The sequence below is a fragment of the Eptatretus burgeri genome, chromosome 11 (genome assembly GCF_056783735.1).
Source record: "Eptatretus burgeri isolate ZD-2024b chromosome 11, Ebu_testis_v1, whole genome shotgun sequence".
Taxonomy (NCBI): Eukaryota; Metazoa; Chordata; class Myxini; order Myxiniformes; family Myxinidae; genus Eptatretus; species Eptatretus burgeri.
Genome location: NC_140971.1, coordinates 18854719 through 18874565, shown reverse-complemented (window position 1 = coordinate 18874565; position 19847 = coordinate 18854719). Strand labels below are relative to the sequence as shown.

General features: G+C 41.9%; 1 protein-coding gene and 1 pseudogene across 1 annotated transcript; both read right to left on the bottom strand.

Moving 5' to 3' along the window:
• Positions 1 to 10722, bottom strand: part of LOC147016604 (uncharacterized) — a 53235-nt pseudogene extending 42513 nt beyond the window's left edge.
• A 9-nt stretch (positions 10723 to 10731) lies between these two features.
• On the bottom strand, positions 10732 to 13579 carry LOC147016603 (uncharacterized). Its single transcript, XM_085847945.1, has 3 exons — positions 13570 to 13579; positions 12133 to 13394; positions 10732 to 10737 (listed from the first exon to the last, which is right to left on the bottom strand). The coding sequence occupies exons 1-3, from the start codon at positions 13577 to 13579 to the stop codon at positions 10732 to 10734; spliced, it is 1278 nt and encodes a 425-aa protein (XP_085704071.1).
• Between the last annotated feature and the right edge of the window lie 6268 nt (positions 13580 to 19847).

Sequence of the window (19847 nt, the reverse complement as noted above, 5' to 3'; positions counted from 1 at the left end):
GATTCAGTCAAGTACTCTTCTGGAGAATTTAATCAATGCAAACAACCTCAGCGGTATAGTTCGCTGGAGCTATCTTTTTTTTTTCTTGAAATAATTTTTTCCATCAACCGCTGTCACAATGGGTTCACGGGTTGTCTCGTAAATATATATATATATATATATATATATATATATATATATATATATATATACATATATACATATATACATATATACATATATACATATATACATATATACATATATACAAAGAGAGAAGAGAGTGCAGTGATGCACAGCCCACCCTTCTAAATACCAATTGGACAGTTTTTCGTTGAGTTGGGAATCGAACCCAGATTGAGCAACTCAAAGGTAAGTGCACTTCTTGTGTATCAGATCCTTGAGGACACGTTTTATTGTAACAGAAAATCATAAAAGAAGGATGGATCGATCTATGAAAGTTCTGTGCATTGGTCCTGGCACCATCAGGCAACCATGTGTAATGATGTCAAAGATACTCCAAAGCATTCTGGGTATTTCCAAGGGTGGTGTGTCAGCTGCTGGTGAACAATAATTGTTTAGCTTAGTTTGTGGTGGTGGAAGATGTGAAAATGAGCCACGATGTGTGTCTGCTTCAGTTTGTTGATGTGTTTTTCACTCCAGTTGGTTGGTTTAAGCTGTTAAGATAGCATGGTAGATGCCAATCGCTGACAAACGTTGCAAATTCTTGTAAGTGAATGTTGTGAATCCTGTAAACATTTCTCATGTTGAATCGTGGGATTTGAGCAATCATTAAAATTAATTAACATGTTATATTGTATCGTAGAACTCGTGCATACAAGTGCACCTCTGGTGAACACCTGGGAGGTAAACAACTGGCAAGCAAAAGAGAAAACACCTGGCAAGCAAAAGAATAAGCACCTGGGAAGTTCTAAAAAAAAAAAAAAAGGGGTCGCTTCATCAGACGGTAGTTACGATGGATAATCTTCAACGGCCTCACATGCTCAGTTCCCTCACCACACCCCATCCACATATGTCACTCAAGAAATTTACAAACCTTTCACCACTTAAGGAGTGATGACAATATGTACACTGAAACGGCTGTGTACCTGGCCAAAACATTTATACCGTCTGGCATTAAGCATTTTGTACAACACCGATGGGATAGACTAGTGTGACTGGTGTAGATTTCATGAATGTAACTTTACTTACAAATATCTTCTGGAAAAGAGAGTGCCACTGATAACATAACTGATAACTGATAACAACCCAACCAATGAAACCTTATAACCATGGATCACCAATGTGCCGGGCCACATACTTACCGATCACCCCTTCGTGATATGAAAGACCACATAAGCAGAGACACTAAATGTACTGTGACAGTTACAGACATCGTATCACCATTGACTTTGTTACATAGCTCACTTATGCTTTGTTGTGGCACATCACCGCGAGCTAAGCTTGACCCTGTAATTGCTACACAGTTCCCTTAAATCCGATCGTTTATGGTTAATAAGTTATTTTCCAGTCAATGCTTCTCATATGAATTGCATCAAAATTATTCACATGACTATAGGTGAGAGAGAGAGAGAGAGAGAGAAAGAGATACAGAGTGAGAGAGAGTGAGAGAGAGAGAGAGAGAGAGAGAGAGAGAGAGAGAGAGAGAGAGAGAGAGAGATAGATAGATAGATAGATAGATAGATAGATAGATAGATAGATAGATAGAGAGAGATAGATAGATAGAGATAGATAGATAGATAGAGATAGATAGATAGAGATAGATAGATAGATAGAGATAGATAGATAGATAGAGATAGATAGATAGAGATAGATAGATAGAGATAGATATTAATATTTTGGCACGCCCCTTTCTTTGTTCCACCATCAGATTTGGCTCCGTTTCATGTTTAGCTGATTCTGACCATGTAATCTTTGTCTGTTTGACAGTCGCCGGCCGAGGTCTCTGTGTTGGAGGTGATGCTTTGGTGTAAGACTTTGTCCAATGGGGATAGGTGAAGTGCTCTCACACTCTACATGTTTCAATTTTCCTGCCGATCACATCAAGTGCCTTCTAGTTCAATAGCTTGCATTAGCAGGAATAATTGTCTGGGTGGCAGTTGGATGGTTGTTCTTTGCAGATTATGCGGTTTTACCGTGTGGGACATAATCCGTGGCGGTGCTCACCATAACAGTCAGCAGGTGCATCTCATGTGTGTGTGTGTGTGTGTGTATATGTATGTATATAGATATATATATATATATATATATATATATATATATATATATATATATATATATATATAGATATATATATATATATATATATATATATATAGATATATATATATATATATATAGATATATATAGATATATATATATATATATATATATATATATATATATATATATATATATATATATATATATATATATATATAGATATATATATATATATATATATATATATATATATATATATATATATATATATATATATATATATATATATATATATATATATATATATATATATATATATATATATATATATATATATATATATATATATATATATATATATATATATCCATATATCTATCTATATACATACATATATATATATATATATATATATATATATGTATATATACACACATGTACACACTATTGGAGCACACTAACCCAAGAGGTCACATGACACTGCCATCATGCACATAAATGACACCGACACATTAACTCCAAACAAGCATGGTGTTCTTGTGGCACTCAGGTGTTTGAAGACAGATTTATGTCTTTAATGTCACAAATCAATGAAAGCAGAGCTGCTGATCCAGATTTCGCTTTTAATATGGGCTCATCAGGGCATCATTCTATGCTTGGTGTTGGATTAATGGTTAGGGTGGTGGGCTTGGGATCCCAGGATCCTGAGTTTAAATCCCCCTTGGCTGTTGAATTAATACCAGGTGGGGTTGATTCTGCCTGTCATCCTTCTGAGGCCGGCAAAATGAGTGCCAGCTTGCTGGTATACTGCGTCAGAGTGGCGACCTGTCCAGGAGTGTGCCCAATAGCCAATGAGACTGCTTAAGCAGCACCAACGCTCTGCACAGAGTATGGTCCCAATCTCCTCTCCTCCTCCTAACTGGTGATTATCAGTGCAAAGACAACGTGCTCGTGTGACAGATGACACTGCGTGTGTGTGTGTGTGTGTGTGTGTGTGTGTGTGTGTGTGTGTGTGTGTGTGTGTGTGTGTGTGTGTGTGTGTGTGTGTGTGTGTGTGTGTGTGTGTGTGTGTGTGTGTGTGTGTGTGTGTGTGTGTGTGTAGGGCGGTAAGACAAAAGTTACTATACAGTTGTATAATAATTTTAGCCTCATCTCTTTTTAACTATATGCAGTTGTGTTTAGTTAAATAGATTTACTCTTGCAGAAATGTTTTGATATTATTATTTTTTTTTTTTGCTCTGCAAGATTTAGATATCCATAAATATGGCAAGAAACATGAGTAAAGATGAGAGACTATTTGTGATGAAAAATTATTGGAAAACGGAAAATGCGGATGAAGTATGTTCAGCATGGCAGCAAGAGTATCAGATTCCTCCACCGAAGCACCTGGCAATTTACAGTTTGCGAGGCGAAATGGAAGCTACTAGATCTGTCTTGGATGCACCACGTAGTGAAAGACCAGTCACAGTGACAACTGAAGAGAACAAAGCATTAATTGTGCAGAGTTTTTGCAACAGTCCAAAAAACATCAAGCCACCATGCTTCTTGCAATGAGATATTACACAAAGAATCACAAGGAAATTAGATGCATGTGGAGGCCATTCAGCCCATCATGCCTGTGCCACATCAACATCACATCAAATTATCAACGCAAGATCAAAATAAGAAAATGCAAAGTGTTTTTTTTTTGTGGTTTTTGTATTCCCCCCCCCCTGGTAGGGGGCATGGGCTTGGATAAAAAACACACAACACCCCTTGACGACACCCCCACCAACAACACTGTAGACATGCACACAATGACCCATCAATGCTCAAGCTAACTAAAAGTCATGTCAACATCCCTATACCCCTCTATCTCCATAACTTCCAGGTACCTATCTAATTCTAATTTAAACTTATCTACTTTTTCTGCTACCACTACCTTTCCAGGGAGACCATTCCATGCATTAACTACTCTCTGAGTGAAAGTCCCCTAACCTTGCTACCATATTAACTCTCCTCTTCTTTACTCTCAAGCTATGGCCCCTGGTCCAATCACTGTCTACTCTGTTGAATAATTCATCTGCACTTGTTTTATCGATACCTTTCATTATTTTAAACATCTCTATCATATCTCTTTGTAACCGCTTCCATTCTCGTGTCTAAAGCCCTGTCTCCTTCAGCCGCTTCTCAAAGCTGAGTCTAGCTAGGCCCGGAATCAATCTCGTAGCCCTGCGCTGAACCCTCTCTCTGACGTCTATGTCCTTCCTGAGTTGTGATGACCAAAACTGCACACAATATTCTAGATGTGGCCCTCACTAAATTCCTATACAATGTTAACACTACCTCTTTTGATTTATAAATGATCCCCCTCCGCATACAACCGAAAACCCCATTTGCTTTACCTATTACTGCGTGGCACTGTGCTGACTGCTTACCTCCCATATCTATTACCACCCCCAGATCCTTCTGCTGTGTGACACGCTGCAAATTTACCCCTTGCATATCAGCTAAAGATCAGTGTTGCGAATTTTAATGTGTGAACTTTAACCCATACATCCTAAGTTTAATAAACACTTTGATTCAAGATGAACCAGATCACTGGTTGCAGTTCTGTGAAATGTTCCTCAAGCAAATCAATGAAACCGTGCATTTATTTACTCGAACCAATTGCATGGTCTGATGAAGCCAATTCCGTATGTCTGGACATGTGCCAATCGTGTTCTAACCCTAACAGGCGAGTTAATAAAATAATAATGATTTTAAACATCGTTTAACAAAATCTCACAGTTCAGTGCAACTGAAGCAATCTTATATACATCACCGTTACACACTGAAATAAGTCACAGTCACATTTTAGTTACATTGAGTCAAAAGTGACACGTTGAGTCACATTTTGAGATGGCGGTTTTAATGATCACCATCGAACGCAGCGTCAATCGCCATCTTCTTCACCCCGACTCTCTCACATGCCACAACCTCTTATTATACATATTGATATATAGCATGAGAGGGCGTGGTTCTGGGAAGTACTATGAAGGTTCTTGGAAATATTATAAAGGCGATTTGTGTTATACAGTGTTCAAGTATATAATTCAATTTGAATAAAGGTTTAAAGGCGTATAAATAATTTTATTCCGTGTTTTACCGCCATTTTCCCCAGTGTTTATTACATAACCCTATCTAAAAGTTACATCAGTTCTTCGTGCTTGTTGTTTGTGTCCTTTATGACATCCTTAAAAACAGTAATTTTCTGTTTCGAATGACTTTCAATTTTGTTTGACTGCCAGACAGGCAGACAGAGTAAAAATATTACCTCACTCATCCGAGCATGCACGTTCGGGACGAATTCAGAGCCAAAGTACTGTAAAACAGCAAACTTGTCTTCCCATTAAATTTTCTGATTCTTGCTCAAAATGTAACATTCCATTTAAACAAGTTGTAGATCGGTGATAAACTGATAAAACAGACAGACGTGGCGGACGGACATGAACCAATTGCTTAACCCCGCTTTTCGCTTTGTGTGCGTGGGGTAAAAATAACGTCGTTCCAGCAGATCGAGCGGTCCCTTGATGAGCAGGGGGGTGGAACTTGGCTTACACCTCAGCCCTTCCATGTCACATTGAAAGATGAACTTTTTATTTATTCATATGCAGCCTGTGGCTGCTTGGCTGCAACACTTTCTGGGGGCACAGATGTGCCACTGATGCGGTAAGCTGGTACTCATTTTACCGACCTCGGAAGATGACTTGCTGAGTCAACCCACCTGGTGTGATTCAGCAAGTCACATGACTACTCTGAATGCAAGTAGTCGTCACACGATCCTGTACGACCTCAAACAAGAAAATGATGCCATTTTATTTGTGGTGTGCTCCCTGTTTCATTTTTGCTTCAGCTTTAAACATCAGTCTTCTTAATGGTTTACTCAGGTCAAAATGACTTGATCTTGATTTGGGTGTCCCAAGTTGTTACATTTTATGAAAAACCTATTTGGTTGCTCATCAGTTTGGATCAAGAGAGTTTATAAAATAGGCCCAGCTAGAACACTCAACCTTTGGTCAAACACCTGGTCATCCATATCACCTTGACAGTGACAGTTGTATACGTATTGCTGGTCTCGTGAAGAACTCGCATCGTTTGCGACATCCGCAAACAAACAATGAGCAAGTGCCTTGTGCTGACAAACATGAATCATTGGGTTTCTCTGAACATCAGTATCATATCACGAAGTACAGTAAGATATTAATAATTGATAATAGTGTTTTTTTTTTGTTCTTGTTTTTGCTTTATCAGCCCCCAACCCCACCCTCGTACACACATCCCCTCAGACCAGTCTATGTAGTCCTCCATTCCAGCACAAAACACAATTACTCACTGGGGAGTCATCACAGCTGCAGATCCTTACATTCGAGAATGTATCTGCTTGTTGACTCCCCAAGTGACTGTTATCATTGCACAAGGACTCTCCGCATCTTCAGAAATGATCATGTCGATCCAATTGTTACCCTGGATATCCGTGCATCCACCAGCCAAGTGGCAATGCTTCCAATGAGGCTTTCACCGTGTCCTGTGAGGGTACTGTATAACTTTGTACATGGTCGTAATACAAGGATTTCTTACGTTCGGTTAATGTCGGTGTGAGTGCCGTATGTTTATGAAAACCGGTCCAACGTCGGTTAGGTTAATGACATCACTACATGCTGTAAAAGTTAAGTGAACCCAATGTCAGCGTTAACAGTGGAATATATCTATGGTATAGTATACTGTATAACTGTAGTGTAATATAGTATGTTATATTGGACTAGCAACTTGCCCGTACCCGCACGGGATCCTAGACGGAGTGGGATGAGAATGGCAAAAATGCAAATGGTGTCTTCTGTCATTGAGCCGGCAAGCTGGGAGCGACGATTCGCATTTATTGCCACATATGATGCACTTTAAATACTCTAATGGTGGCGACGAGTTCCATTTGAACCTGTTTGTTCGATGTATGTACCTTTTTGATGCCTATAGGGTCCGTAATAAAAATTTGTTTTGGTGTCAAAGCCAGTGATCAATATTGCAAAGGAATAGTAGGATATTCCGTTGTGCGGTATCGAATAGTATAACATGTAGTATACTGTATAGAATATAGTGTATAGTATGGGGGCTGACAGGATGGCCTGGACTCCTAGAGGTACATACACTCGCCTCTAAGCTGTGTAGCCTGGGTTCGAATCCTGACCCAGGTAGAAACTGTCATCCCAGTGTTTTGCAGGCAGGGTGATTCATCAATGTGTGTACCTTCCTTAGGATGGACGTTATACTTGGCAACCCGTCTGCTGGTAATATTTGGTGGATGTTAAAGATCCCATGGTGTGCTTCGTGAAGCATGGGAGAGCTATCGCAGGCATCCTCAGCAAATTCCAAATCCCTGCCTTGATTGGCTGATTGGTAATGACAATTAAACCACCCAGTATAACCCTTGTCAAGAACCTGTTTCAACAGCATCCACGCTATGTAAAGAGTATATGGTACATCTCAGTGTGGTATTATGTAGTATGGTGTTGTACGGTGTAGTGTAATGTTCTATGGTGTATATGTAGTATAGTGTAGTATAGTGTAGTTTGTGGAGTGTATTGGAGTATAGTATGGTATAGTGGAGTATGTGTAGTGTAGTATAGTGTAGTATGTGTAGTGTAGTATGTTAGTGTAGTGGAGTTATAGTGTAGTATGTGGAGTGAAGTATAATGTAGTAGAGTGTAGTATGTGGAGTGTCGTACAATGTTGTGCAGTGTAGTGTAGTATAGTAGTGTTGTATCGTGTGGTATGTGTAGTGTTGTATAGTATAGTTTGGTATGTGTAGTGTTGTATAGTGTGGTATGTGAAGTGTTGTATAGTGTGGTATGTGGAGTGTAGTATAATGTAGTATAGTGTTGTATAGTGTGGTATGTGTAGTGTCGTATGTGTAGTGTAGTATAGTATGTGGAGTGTAGTATAGTATCGTGTTGTGTAGTGTTGCATAGTGTGGTATATGGAGTGCAGTATAGTGTTGTATGTGTAGTGTAGTATAGTACGTGGAGTGTTGTGTAGTATAGTTAGTGTTGTGTAGTATAGTTTGTGGAGTGTTATGTAGTGTAGTATAGTATGTGGAGTGTTGTGTAGTGTAGTATAGTATGTGGAGTGTTGTGTAGTATAGTGTAGCATGTGGAGTGGAGATTAGTGTAGTATAGTGTGTGGAGTGTTGTGTAGTATGTGTAGTCTAGGAGACTATGTGGAGTGTTGTGTAGTATAGTGTAGTATGTGGAGTGGAGGTTAGTGTAGTATAGTGTAGTTTGTGGAGTGTTGTATAGTGTACTTTGTGGAGTGTGGAGTATAGTGTGGTGTAGTGTAGTATAATGTAGTGTAGTATGTGGAGTGTAGTGGAGTATAGTGTAGTATGTGGAATGTAGTATAGTGTAGTATGTTGAGTGTCGTATTATGTAGTGGAGTATAGTGTGGTATCGTGTAGTATGTGGAGTGAGGTATAGTATGTGTAGTGTTGTATAGTGTTGCATGTGTAGTATGTGTAGTGTAGTATAATGCAGTATAGTGTCATATGTGTAGTGTAGTATAATGTAGTATTGTGGAGTGGAGTATAGTATGTGGAGTGTAGTATAGTGTAGTGTTGTATGTGGAATGGAGCATAGTATGTGGAGTGTGGTATAGTGTAGTGTAGTGTTGTGTTGTATGTGAAGTGGAGTATAGTGTGGTGTAGTGTAATGTTGTATGTGGAGTGGAGTATAGTATGTGGAGTGTTCTATAGTGCAGTATAGTATGTGGAGTGCAGTATAGTATGTGGAGTGTAGTATAGTATAGTGTAGTGTTGTATTTGGAGTGGAGTATAGTATGTGGAGTGTAGTATAGTGTAGTGTAGTATAATGTAGTATCGTGTAATGTAGTATAATGTAGTGTAGTATAATGTAGTATAGTGTAATGTAGTGTAGTATAATGTAGTATAGTGTAATGTAGTATAGTGTCGTGTCGTATAATGTAGTATAGTATAATGTAGTATAGTATAGTGTAGTGCAGTCTAGTATGTGGAGTGGAGTATAGTATGTGCAGTGTAGTATAGTGTGGTGTGGAGTGGAGTATAGTATGTGGAGTGTAGTATAGTGTAGTGTAGTGTAGTGTAGTGTTGTATGTGGAGTGGAGTATAGTGTGGTGTAGTGTTGTAATTGGAGTGGAGTATAGTGTGGTGTCGTGTAATGTTGTATGTGGAGTATAGTATAGTGTGATGTAGTATAGTATAGCATGTGGAGTGGAGTATCGTGTGGTATAGTATAGTATGTGGAGTGTAGCATAGTGTAGTGTAGTATAATGTAGTATGTGGAGTGTAATATAGTGTAGTGTCGTATAATGTAGTATAGTGTAGTGTAGTATAATGTAGTATAGTGTAGTATGTGTAGTATGGTATTGTGTAGTGTAGTGTTGAATGTGGAGTGAAGTATAGTGTGGTGTAGTGTAAAGTATGTGGAGTGTCGTGTCGTGTAGTATAATGTAGTATGGTGTAGTACGTGGAGGGGAATATAGTATGTGGAGTCCACTACAGTGTAGTGTAGTGTTGTATGTGGAGTGGAGTATAATATGTGGAGTGTAGTATCGTGTAGTGTAGTGTAATGTTGTATGTGGAGTATAGTATGTGGAGTGTAGTATAGTGTAGTATGTGGAGTGGAGTGTAGTATAGTGTAGTGTAGTGTTGTATGTGGAGTGGAGTATAGTATGTGGAGTGTAGTATAGTGTAGTGTAGTGGAGTGTAGTATAGTGTAGTGTAGTGTAATGTTGTATGTGGAGTGTAGTATAGTGTAGTTTAGTGTAATGTTGTATGTGGAATAGAGTATAGTATGTGGAGTGCAGTATAGTGTGGTGTAGTATAGTGTAGTGTAGTGTTGTGAAGTATAGTGTGGTGTAGTGTGGTATAATGTAGTGTAATGTAGTATAGTGTAGTGTAGTGTGTTGTATGTGTAGTGTAGTATAGTGTAGTGTAGTGTTGTATGTGGAGTATCATATGTCGAGTGTTGTGTAGTGTAGTGTTGTATGTGGAGTGGAGTATAGTATGTGGATTGTAGTATAGTGTAGTGTAGTGTTGTATGTGGAGTATCGTTTGTCGAGTGTAGTATAGTGTTGTGTAGTATAATGTAGTATAGTGTAGTGGAGTATTGTATGTGGAGTATAGTGTAGTGTAGTGTAATGTTGTATGTGGAATGGAGTATAGTATGTGGAGTGTAGTATAGTGTCGTGTGGTGTAATGTTGTATGTGGCGTGGAGTATCGTATGTGGAGTGTAGTGTAGTATGTGGAGTGTAGTATAGTGTAGTGTAGTGTATTGTAGTGTTGTATGTGGAGTGAAGTATAGTGTGGTGTAGTTTGGTATAATGTAGTATTGTGTAGTGTAGTGTAGTGTAGTATTGTGTAGTGTAGTGTTGTATGTGGAGTGTAATATAGTGTAGTGTAGTGTTGTATGTGGAGTGGAGTATAGTATGTGGAGTGTAGTGTAGTGTAATGTTGTATGTGGAGTGGAGTATAGTATTGTTACGGCTGTGGAAATTCGCATTACACCATAAAGGGCCCTCAGGTGAGATATCTCGATAGGTACATGTGTCGTTAGCCCAAACCCGTTGTATAGAGGGAATTTATGTGATCCATTCGGGCTGCGATCCTCCAGTTAGTCCTTTTTCTTTCCCTATCTTTGATTTCAAACGAACAAAAACCAACAAGGATGCTGGTGGGTTTTTCTCGCCATTCTTCCCCGCGCTTGGTGTGATGGAAGGGGGAGGGGCAGCTCGCCGCAAATTGGTGGATGGACAGCGTGAGGCGGTCGGGGTGAGGGAATGCCTCTTTTTCGAGAACCCTCTCGAAGGAGGGTGGAGCCGAAAACGGGGCGGAGTGAAGGGCGGAGCCCCGCGCTATAAAAGTCGGACACGGGCGGGGCACGCTTCCTCTTCTTCCTCGTCCTCTTCCTCGTCCTCTTCCTCATCCTCTTCCTCTTCGTCCTGGAGCTGGTCTTGTCGTTTGTCTTGGCTGGTGGTCTGGTCTGGTCTTCTGTCGGTGTGTTGCCGAGACTCCGCTTCCACGCGGAGATAGCGCCGGAAACCCCGTCCGTTTCCCCAAAACCCCGTCCGAGCTCTCGGGCGGACGACGCGAGCTACGCGCGGCACGAGCTCGGTAGTAGTGTATGTGTAGTGTATCTCGGCACCATGCCGGAGAAAGCTCGCAGACCGCAAGGGAGGTCGGGCCCAGGCGCGACCACGCTGACGGTCGTGGGAGAGGGACTCACCAGCCACAAAAGGGAAGTCGCGACTTCCTTTCTTTTCTTGTCTTTGGGTTTGTGTAAATGACTGTGGGTGGCGCCTGTCCGACAAGTAGAATTGTTTTAAGTGTTTCCGTGTGTACGCGTAGTCGGTTGTAACTCTTGCTTTTGCTTTATATGTGCATTTTTCTATTGTGACTGTAAATACGTGCCTTCCGTGCTGGTCTGTGTGTGAAATAAACGTGCTTGTGTGAACTTGTTCCCCGTTTCGCTGCGTCCTTTCCTTTGTTTAACTCTCCATCCTGCTTCACGTAAGGGGTTCGTAGTGGGTGCAACATCCCGGTAATTAATCGGAACCGTCAAGGCCGACGATAACACCACTCGGTTATCACTGCAGCACGGAACGGACCGCTTAAGCGGTTCGTGTCCGGAGTCGGCCTGTGGCGTGGTACGATCGCCCGGTCGACCATGAGCGCAGGTACTTAGGTAGATCGAATTTGGCGAGGAACCCTATCCTACGCGGGTGGGCAATTGGCACGATCGTGGTGAGGTTAAACCCCCACCCGTGACTAGCTCGCAGCGTTGTTCCGAGAGGGTCACGACTGAATTGTCCGTCCGGTGGGCAACGTGCCGTGATTCGAGTTACGTGGCCGTTCGCACACCGGCGGGCGCGAATTCGCAACAGTATAGTATGTGGAGTGGAGAGTAGTATGTGGAGTGGAGTATAGTATGTGGAGCGTAGTATAGTATCGTATGTGGAGTGTAGTATAGTGTAGTATGTGGAGTGGAGTATAGTGTGGTGTAGTGTAGTATGTGGAGTGTTGTATGTGGAGTGGAGTATAGTGTGGTGTAGTGTAGTATAATGTAGTATAGTGTAGTGTTGTGTAGTATGTGGAGTGGAGTATAGTATGTGGAGTGTGGTATAGTGTAGTGTAGTGTCGTGTTGTATGTGGAGTATAGTGTGGTCTATTGTAGTATAGTGTAGTGTAGTGTTGTATGTGGAGTGTAGTGTAGTATAAGTATAGTATAGTATGTGGAGTATCGTGTGGTGTAGTGTAGTCTAGTATGTGGAGTGTAATATAGTATGTGGAGTGTAATATAGTATGTGTAGTGTAGTATAGTATGTGGAGTGGAGTATTGTATGTGGAGTGGAGGATAGTGTGGTGTAGTGTCGTATAATGTAGTGGAGTGTAGTGTGGTGTAGTGTAATATAATGTATAGTGTAGTGTCGTGTAGTATGTGGAGTATAGTGTGGTGTAGTGTAGTATAATGTAGTGTAGTATAGTGTGGTGTAGTGGAGTATAGTATGTGGAGTGGAGTGGAGTATAGTATGTGTAGTGTCGTATAATATGTGGAGTGGAGTATAGTGTGGTGTAGTGTAGTATAGTGTTGTGTAGTATGTGGAGTATAGTGTGGTGTAGTGTAGTATAATGTAGTGTAGTATAGTGTGGTGTAGTGGAGTATAGTATGTGGAGTGGAGTGGAGTATAGTATGTGTAGTGTCGTATAATATGTGGAGTGGAGTATAGTGTGGTGTAGTGTAGTATAGTGTTGTGTAGTATGTGGAGTGTAGTATGTGGAGTGTAGTATAGTATGTGGAGTGGAGTATAGTGTGGTGTAGTGTAGTATAATGTAGTATAGTGTAGTATGTGGAGTGTAGTGTGGTGTAGTGTAATATAATGTATAGTGTAGTGTCGTGTAGTATGTGGAGTATAGTGTGGTGTAGTGTAGTATAATGTAGTGTAGTAGAGTGTGGTGTAGTGGAGTATAGTATGTGGAGTGGAGTGGAGTATAGTATGTGTAGTGTCGTATAATATGTGGAATGGAGTATAGTGTGGTGTAGTGTAGTATAATGTAGTATAGTGTTGTGTAGTATGTGGAGTGTAGTATAGTGTAGTGTAGTGTTGTATGTGCAGTGGAGTGTGGTAAAGCAAAAAATGAGTGTTCTCAGACAGAGCCGGATATCCAGTTCCTCGTCGATGCGGTATCAATGGCCATCCAAGTGGACGAGTCAGTGGGGTGTTAACTTGATATACACGGAGCATAATTACACTCGACACGTAAGTGGGTCTCATAGGATAAACGTGAGCACGAATGCACGGAGGGGCACGATACACCGACCCAGGTACATTCATATCCAACGTGGGTGTCTGTGTGTGTACGTGTGTGTGTACGTGTGTGTGCACGTGTGTGTACGTGTGCATGAAGGTGTGCGTGTACGTTTGTGGTGTGTAAATCGATGATCCAAATGAGAGTCTTTTTCCAAGGCTGGACTACAAAGTGGAATAGTTATTTATTTTGTTTATTTCAGTTTTCCCCCAAAGCGATCCGGTGAGATCCACATAAGGCGTAGACGTGGCAACTGCGGTTCTTTAATACCAGTGCCAGGGAAAGTGGGGAAAACTGCCGAGGGAGGTTGTACCCCCTCACCCTAATGGTTGGATTCCCCACGCCGCCCCCAGTCCCCACCCTCACCCTCTCCCCCACTCCCATCACATATCCCGGATCCCATCCCCCTCCCCAGTGCATGTGGCGGTGCCTTGCTGGGCCGTGAGATGTGATGCTTCCAGGAGCCGAGATATGGTGACTCGGTACTTGAAACCGGCAGCAGCCGACGTGCTCGAGGCAGTTCTCACAGGCCCTGCCAAGCAGGCACCCTTTATGGCACAGCTTGTCCCCGTTGCCCCCATGGCGTGACGTGCTGGCTTCGGGCTTCGGATGAAAAGCTAGCAGGTTAAATCAAAGGCTGTGCTCTGGAAGGGTCGAGTTTGGCGCAACCAATGTTTTATTTTTCCTCTTCCCGGGTGGCTGGGAGGTCGAGCGGCTGGGTGCAAGTTGTGCGACTCACTTGTGGGTGTATATTGTTGGGGTCGTTGTCGTGGACGACCTATAAGAACACTCACACGGCTTCCATCACGTATTACATCTCGCCAAGGGGCAATGGAAGGCCATGTGTTGAGTTGTAACAGTGAGTGTGTAGCCATGAAACATTATGATTCAATGAGGAACAGATGTTGGCCAACATCGGCATTCATTTTTTAAATCCCAACCACGATAGGCAGTAGGAACAACAACAGATAGGCCTACGAGCTCAGTCATTGATATGTCGGACTTGGACCTCGATTTTCACAACCTTTCCAAGTAAGTGTCTCCTTACTGCACAACCTTTCACCTGCATTGCTCTCTGAGACCAACAATTCTATCTCGTCATTCCCTGGTCCACCTTTCCACCATCTTGATTTTCAGCACGTGCATTCAAGGGGTTTTTGGTCATCAACACCCTGAGGAGCAATTCCCTCAAAAAAACGTGTGCATCCATTGATTGCTGCATCTTTGAAAAACAAATGTCCAGGTAGGAGGTGGAGGAGGAGGAGGAGGAGGAGGAGGAGGAGGAGGAGGAGGAGGAGGAGGAGGAGGAAGAAGGATGATGGAATGTTCGATCCATCTTTCAAAACTTGGAAAAAACGAAATCTGTTTTGATCTCATCGGCACGTGTGCCAAGTGAAAACGGGGCGACCAATGTGCGATATGGCCCGCAAGAGCATCTTCTCATCGAGTCTGATAACATAGCAAGAACGAGCAGCCCCAGGAGCTCACTCTCGACATACAAGATGCCAAAATCCGACGGACAGCTGCGAGAAGTGTGTTTAACAGAAGCTTAGAGTGTAAGCGCCAGAGCGGCTTGAGTTTGGTGTTCAGCGGCTTAGTGGGACCGACACAGCTGCCGGTTGGGACCAGCTCAAGTGGGGGAAGGAGGGGAGTGATTGACACTAATGGGACGCCTTGTAACGCATCTCGTGGCAAGTACGCCGTTTATAGCTCGCCGTGGTGAACACGGGAGCACAGCGAGTCCTTTCCACGTGAGCCGGCCCGAAACTCTCGCTGACACCCGTCGTTGCGGAGGCCATCGTCCCTAACGGTCTGCATCGCGACCCGAGCCGGCCCGTGGTGCTGTAGCGCCACGCGCGCTCCGCCTCAAGCACCTGCGCTTGCTCAACGTCGATGCCAATCGACGTCAACACGGGGAGTGCGCGCGAGCTCTTGCTGCCTCTGCCACGTGCGAGTTCTGCACAGGTCCCGCTCGAGGAATTCTTCAATTTGCTAACACTCGTCTGCATTGATTGGACTCGGACATGCCTGTGGGGAGCTGTAGTGTAGTTCGCACCTTTCTACCGCTTGAAACCACTTCTTGCAACCACGGACTTTCATACTCAAACGGAGATGTATTTACACCTGGATTTCTTAATACACCCTCCAATAACATGTGTCAAATGGAAACGGGATAACTCAAATCATTTTTAGGGGCCAAACTCTCCTCCGGTTTGAAGTTGCGCAAACACCGAGTTAAACTTTCAGAATGTTTTTGGTAACTTGCAAAGTAGGTATTTCCACGTATACTCCCATAATCGTGTGTGTGCGTGTGTGTGTATTTTTGAGGTTTTGCGTTGTTTAAACATATCGAGTGTCAGTGCCATCCTGACATAGGAAGTTTAACAACTTGCTAATGCACATGTTTTAATGAAATAACTTATAAACGTCTTCGTGTGAAATTTCAGGTAAATGTTACACACCTTGATCGCATTGGTGCCTTGTGTTAGGAAGTGGGCAATTCGAGCCAGTGCTTGGGCTGACAAGTCAGAAATGATTGAAGAAGGAATAAATAGATGGATTCTTATACCCATTTACTTATTCTGTACACATGAAGACCACTTGAAGACCACAAGGGGAAAACCAGAGATGTCAGGATAAGTCAATTTTGAAGAAACTGAAAAACAAAGTTTCAAGACTTTGGTGGACTGTTTAATAACTGTCATATAGATTTATTTTCCAGTAAAAGGAAGAGTGATCATTGGCCGATCCAATTAAGCATGTAGCATTTGCCAAGTTTCTGTGTTATTTAATTTAAGAGCAAAGAACGAATCAATGTTGCAAACTGACATCACTGGTTATTCCCTTGTTTAATAATTGCCATGCAATTTTAACCCAGGATGTGTAGCAAATTCATGCTTGTTGGTTATTGGCATACATTGCATGACTTTGGTGATCACAGATTATTTTTTTCAACATTAAACGGTCATTGTTTTTTTGTTTGATTGGTGTTCAATGCCATACTCAAGGGTATTTCGCTTATATGACGACGGATTCTCCATTTCTTACTCCGTACTACTTAATATGATGGAAAACCGGGAGGAAACCAAGGATAAACCACCCCCGCGATAGCTGAAGTCACCTCATGTGACTCCCTCATATACCTAAGCAGGTTGATTGGGCGGGTGGGTACATCGAATGAGGATGGGTACTCAGACGAGATAACCATTAAGCCACGGCGTGGGTCCCATAAAAGTCGCAATAAAGGTTTGACCAGGCTTGAACCATGATATGCACCAACTACGGAGCCCATGATATAACCAAATAGGCTATTGTAGTGCTCAGCGATTATGCTGTGAAAGTTTTACAACCTTTCATTTTTTAGTTTCTCAACTCTGAATATTATGGTGGAACAGTTAACATGAATGAAAGGGATCAGGAGTAATCAGAAATAATCAGGAGTAAAGTACTGACAACTCTGGGTTTCTACTTGTTCAGCTTTGACAACACTTGTTTTTTCATTGCACGGCTAAACTTTATACCATATAAATTATGTGACACCCTGGTTATTTGTTAAAGTAATATTGTGAGAGGAAACCTTATGTTGCCAACTATTGGCAGGTGCAATAACCCTGAAATTAATAAAAAGTGCCATCTCTGGTTTTCCCTTGTGGTCTTCACTTGTTTATGATGTTACATATGCCATGCATCATTTAATCATGTTAGATTATTATTATTATTATTATTATTATTATTATTATGCGTGACATATATCATATATGATATATGTGGCACGATCGCAGACGTCTGCGCAATTGGCAATGTCAGGCAAGGGTGCAGTACAGCCTCGACGGTCCCAAATGCCCCATTTGTTGTGATGGAATCACCATAAAGCCGCAACCACTATAAAATGACGAAACGAACGATGGATTCCAGTTCAGAAATCTCTTCGTCATGTGTTTGCAAAGAGGGCTTGGCACGACATAGCTTCGACATCGGTAGGCACACTCGTCGATAAGCCGTCTGGCTTGCATTCGATCTCGACTCGTCTTATCAACTGCCTACCTAGTGTTTCGCATTGCAAGGTGATGGATCAACGTGTTCACCAATCCGTCTGAATTGGACGTTAAACTGCAAGAGCCACGATATGAAAAGTTGTTTACAACTCATCCCGCATGACGTGTGGAAACGGTGGGTGTTACAGGTCACGATCGTCATAACTGGCACAACCTCAGGCATGGTGGTTATGCCGCTCGTGATGTTCAATCTCATTCAGACCTCGTCCCAATGGCACTCGGTCACATCTTTTGGGTGGTGGCTGCAGCTATCTTCCTCGGCTTTGGTTGTTCCGTGCAGTCCTTGCCTTCCTTCTTCGTCGATCTCTAAGTCCTCTCTGTTTCCCGTGGTTATGCATGCTCTCATTATGAAAATGCTACCTCATCATCTCATGTCAGCTTTCCAAGATGAGCCAATCACGCAACCAACATCGTTTCATGGTTGTGGTTCTTCTTGTCTTTTCCAACATCACCGTAAGATGTGCAATTCCCGTGAGTGTGTTCCAAGAGTTGGATGATCAGGTGCGCTGCTCCTCTGCCAAAGAGTAAAGCCGGACAGTGTTGTTTCCACTGCAGTGGAACATCGCCAGATCTGGTCATGCCGAGCATTGGCGATTTACCAGTACATTGCATCTTGAGGATGGCATTTACTCCATGGTGTCCTCACACGAGATGAGGTCATCAATACCTATCCGGACTCACATCTACAGCTGTTGCTAACACAATGGATGGTCCATGCATATGGTGATTTGATTAATGAACAGTAGACAGTCCATTCGATTAATGAACACCGTTGTTCACACCGAAGACAAAAGACACGGGACACAAACTTAATGAATAACTAGAGGCACCAACTGAAATATTCATGTGATTTACTGCAGTAATTACAAATTCCTTATTCCATGGAATGTCAATGTTTCACCCAACAAAGTTTCAAACAGGAAAACACTGAAAATTAATATATATTTTTTTTTTTAATGTGAATGCACATTTTACAAATATATACGACAACAAAACATGTCACACTCCGCAACGCTAACCCCTAGCTTGTATCTCATACTCTGGAACATTGTTTCCCACCTCATCTGTACACAAGCATCATTATCTTTCTCCTTTATTATTTCCTTTCCCATCCAGTGGGTGTTAAAAGGAGGAAAGATCTCTGAGAACATGATATCGGTTTTCATTTTGGGTGTCACTTCCAAGGCCATTATTAGTCCCCCACCGGTTTCACCGGAGGGTACGGTAGGTCTGTCCACCTGTCTGTCTATCCATCCCACCCGTGGTTGTTTCCCAATACCCTTTAACATATTCAACTGAAACTTGGTGCATGGCTTTGTTATGATGTTACAGAACTAGTTCGAGTTTCAGGGCGTTTCATCAATTTTTCAGTTATGCCCTTTTTAAACTTAGAAATTATCACATATTATACATGAATCAGAGTTCAATTCCCCTGACTCCACCCCTCTGCTTTACACCCATTGGCTGGACAGCTGGCTTGACTCCACCCCAATCAAATCATGCACCACTATTGCATGAAGCAGCACAGATCGGCAGGCTTTAGGCCTGGATGTTCGTCCATGGCCCAGTGTAAATGGAATGATCCAATGTATAATATAACCACGATGTGTGATATATGCACACACGCCGTACGCATGTTTTTGCTTCATCTATGTGCATTGGGTTATTTTTTATTATTTATATTATTATGGGCACCAACTGCACCATTATACACTACCCAAATGAATGAACATTCATTGTCACCGGTAGGAGACATGTATTGCAAAGCAATTCTCGCTCTTGTTCGTTTTGTTTTAACAGCTTCACAATGCAGTCCCACCATGTCTTATTACGTTTCAGTGACACCCTTACATCTTCAAAATGGAGTTTCTTCATGGGAATATTTCTTGTAATCTGTTTCAAGCATTCTATGAGATTAGTGAATGAAATTGTTGCAGTTGTGCCAATTTGAACATTCGATCTACGTGACGTCTTCTAATGGCTAATAGGATGGCCAAGAGGTATGCAACACTCGCCTATAAGCTGAAACTCTTCCAAAAGCCTCGACTATGCATACAAAAACAAACAAACATGGAGTTCATGGTACATTCTCGAGAAGTTTCTGCGAGCGACAAGTTTGATTGGACAAAACGATGCAAAATGGTGTAACTGTTGTCCAAGTCCTACAAAATGGAAGGTTTTTGAAAGTGTCAAACAGACGACTTGTGTTCTACAGTGTTCAAGTATATAATTCAA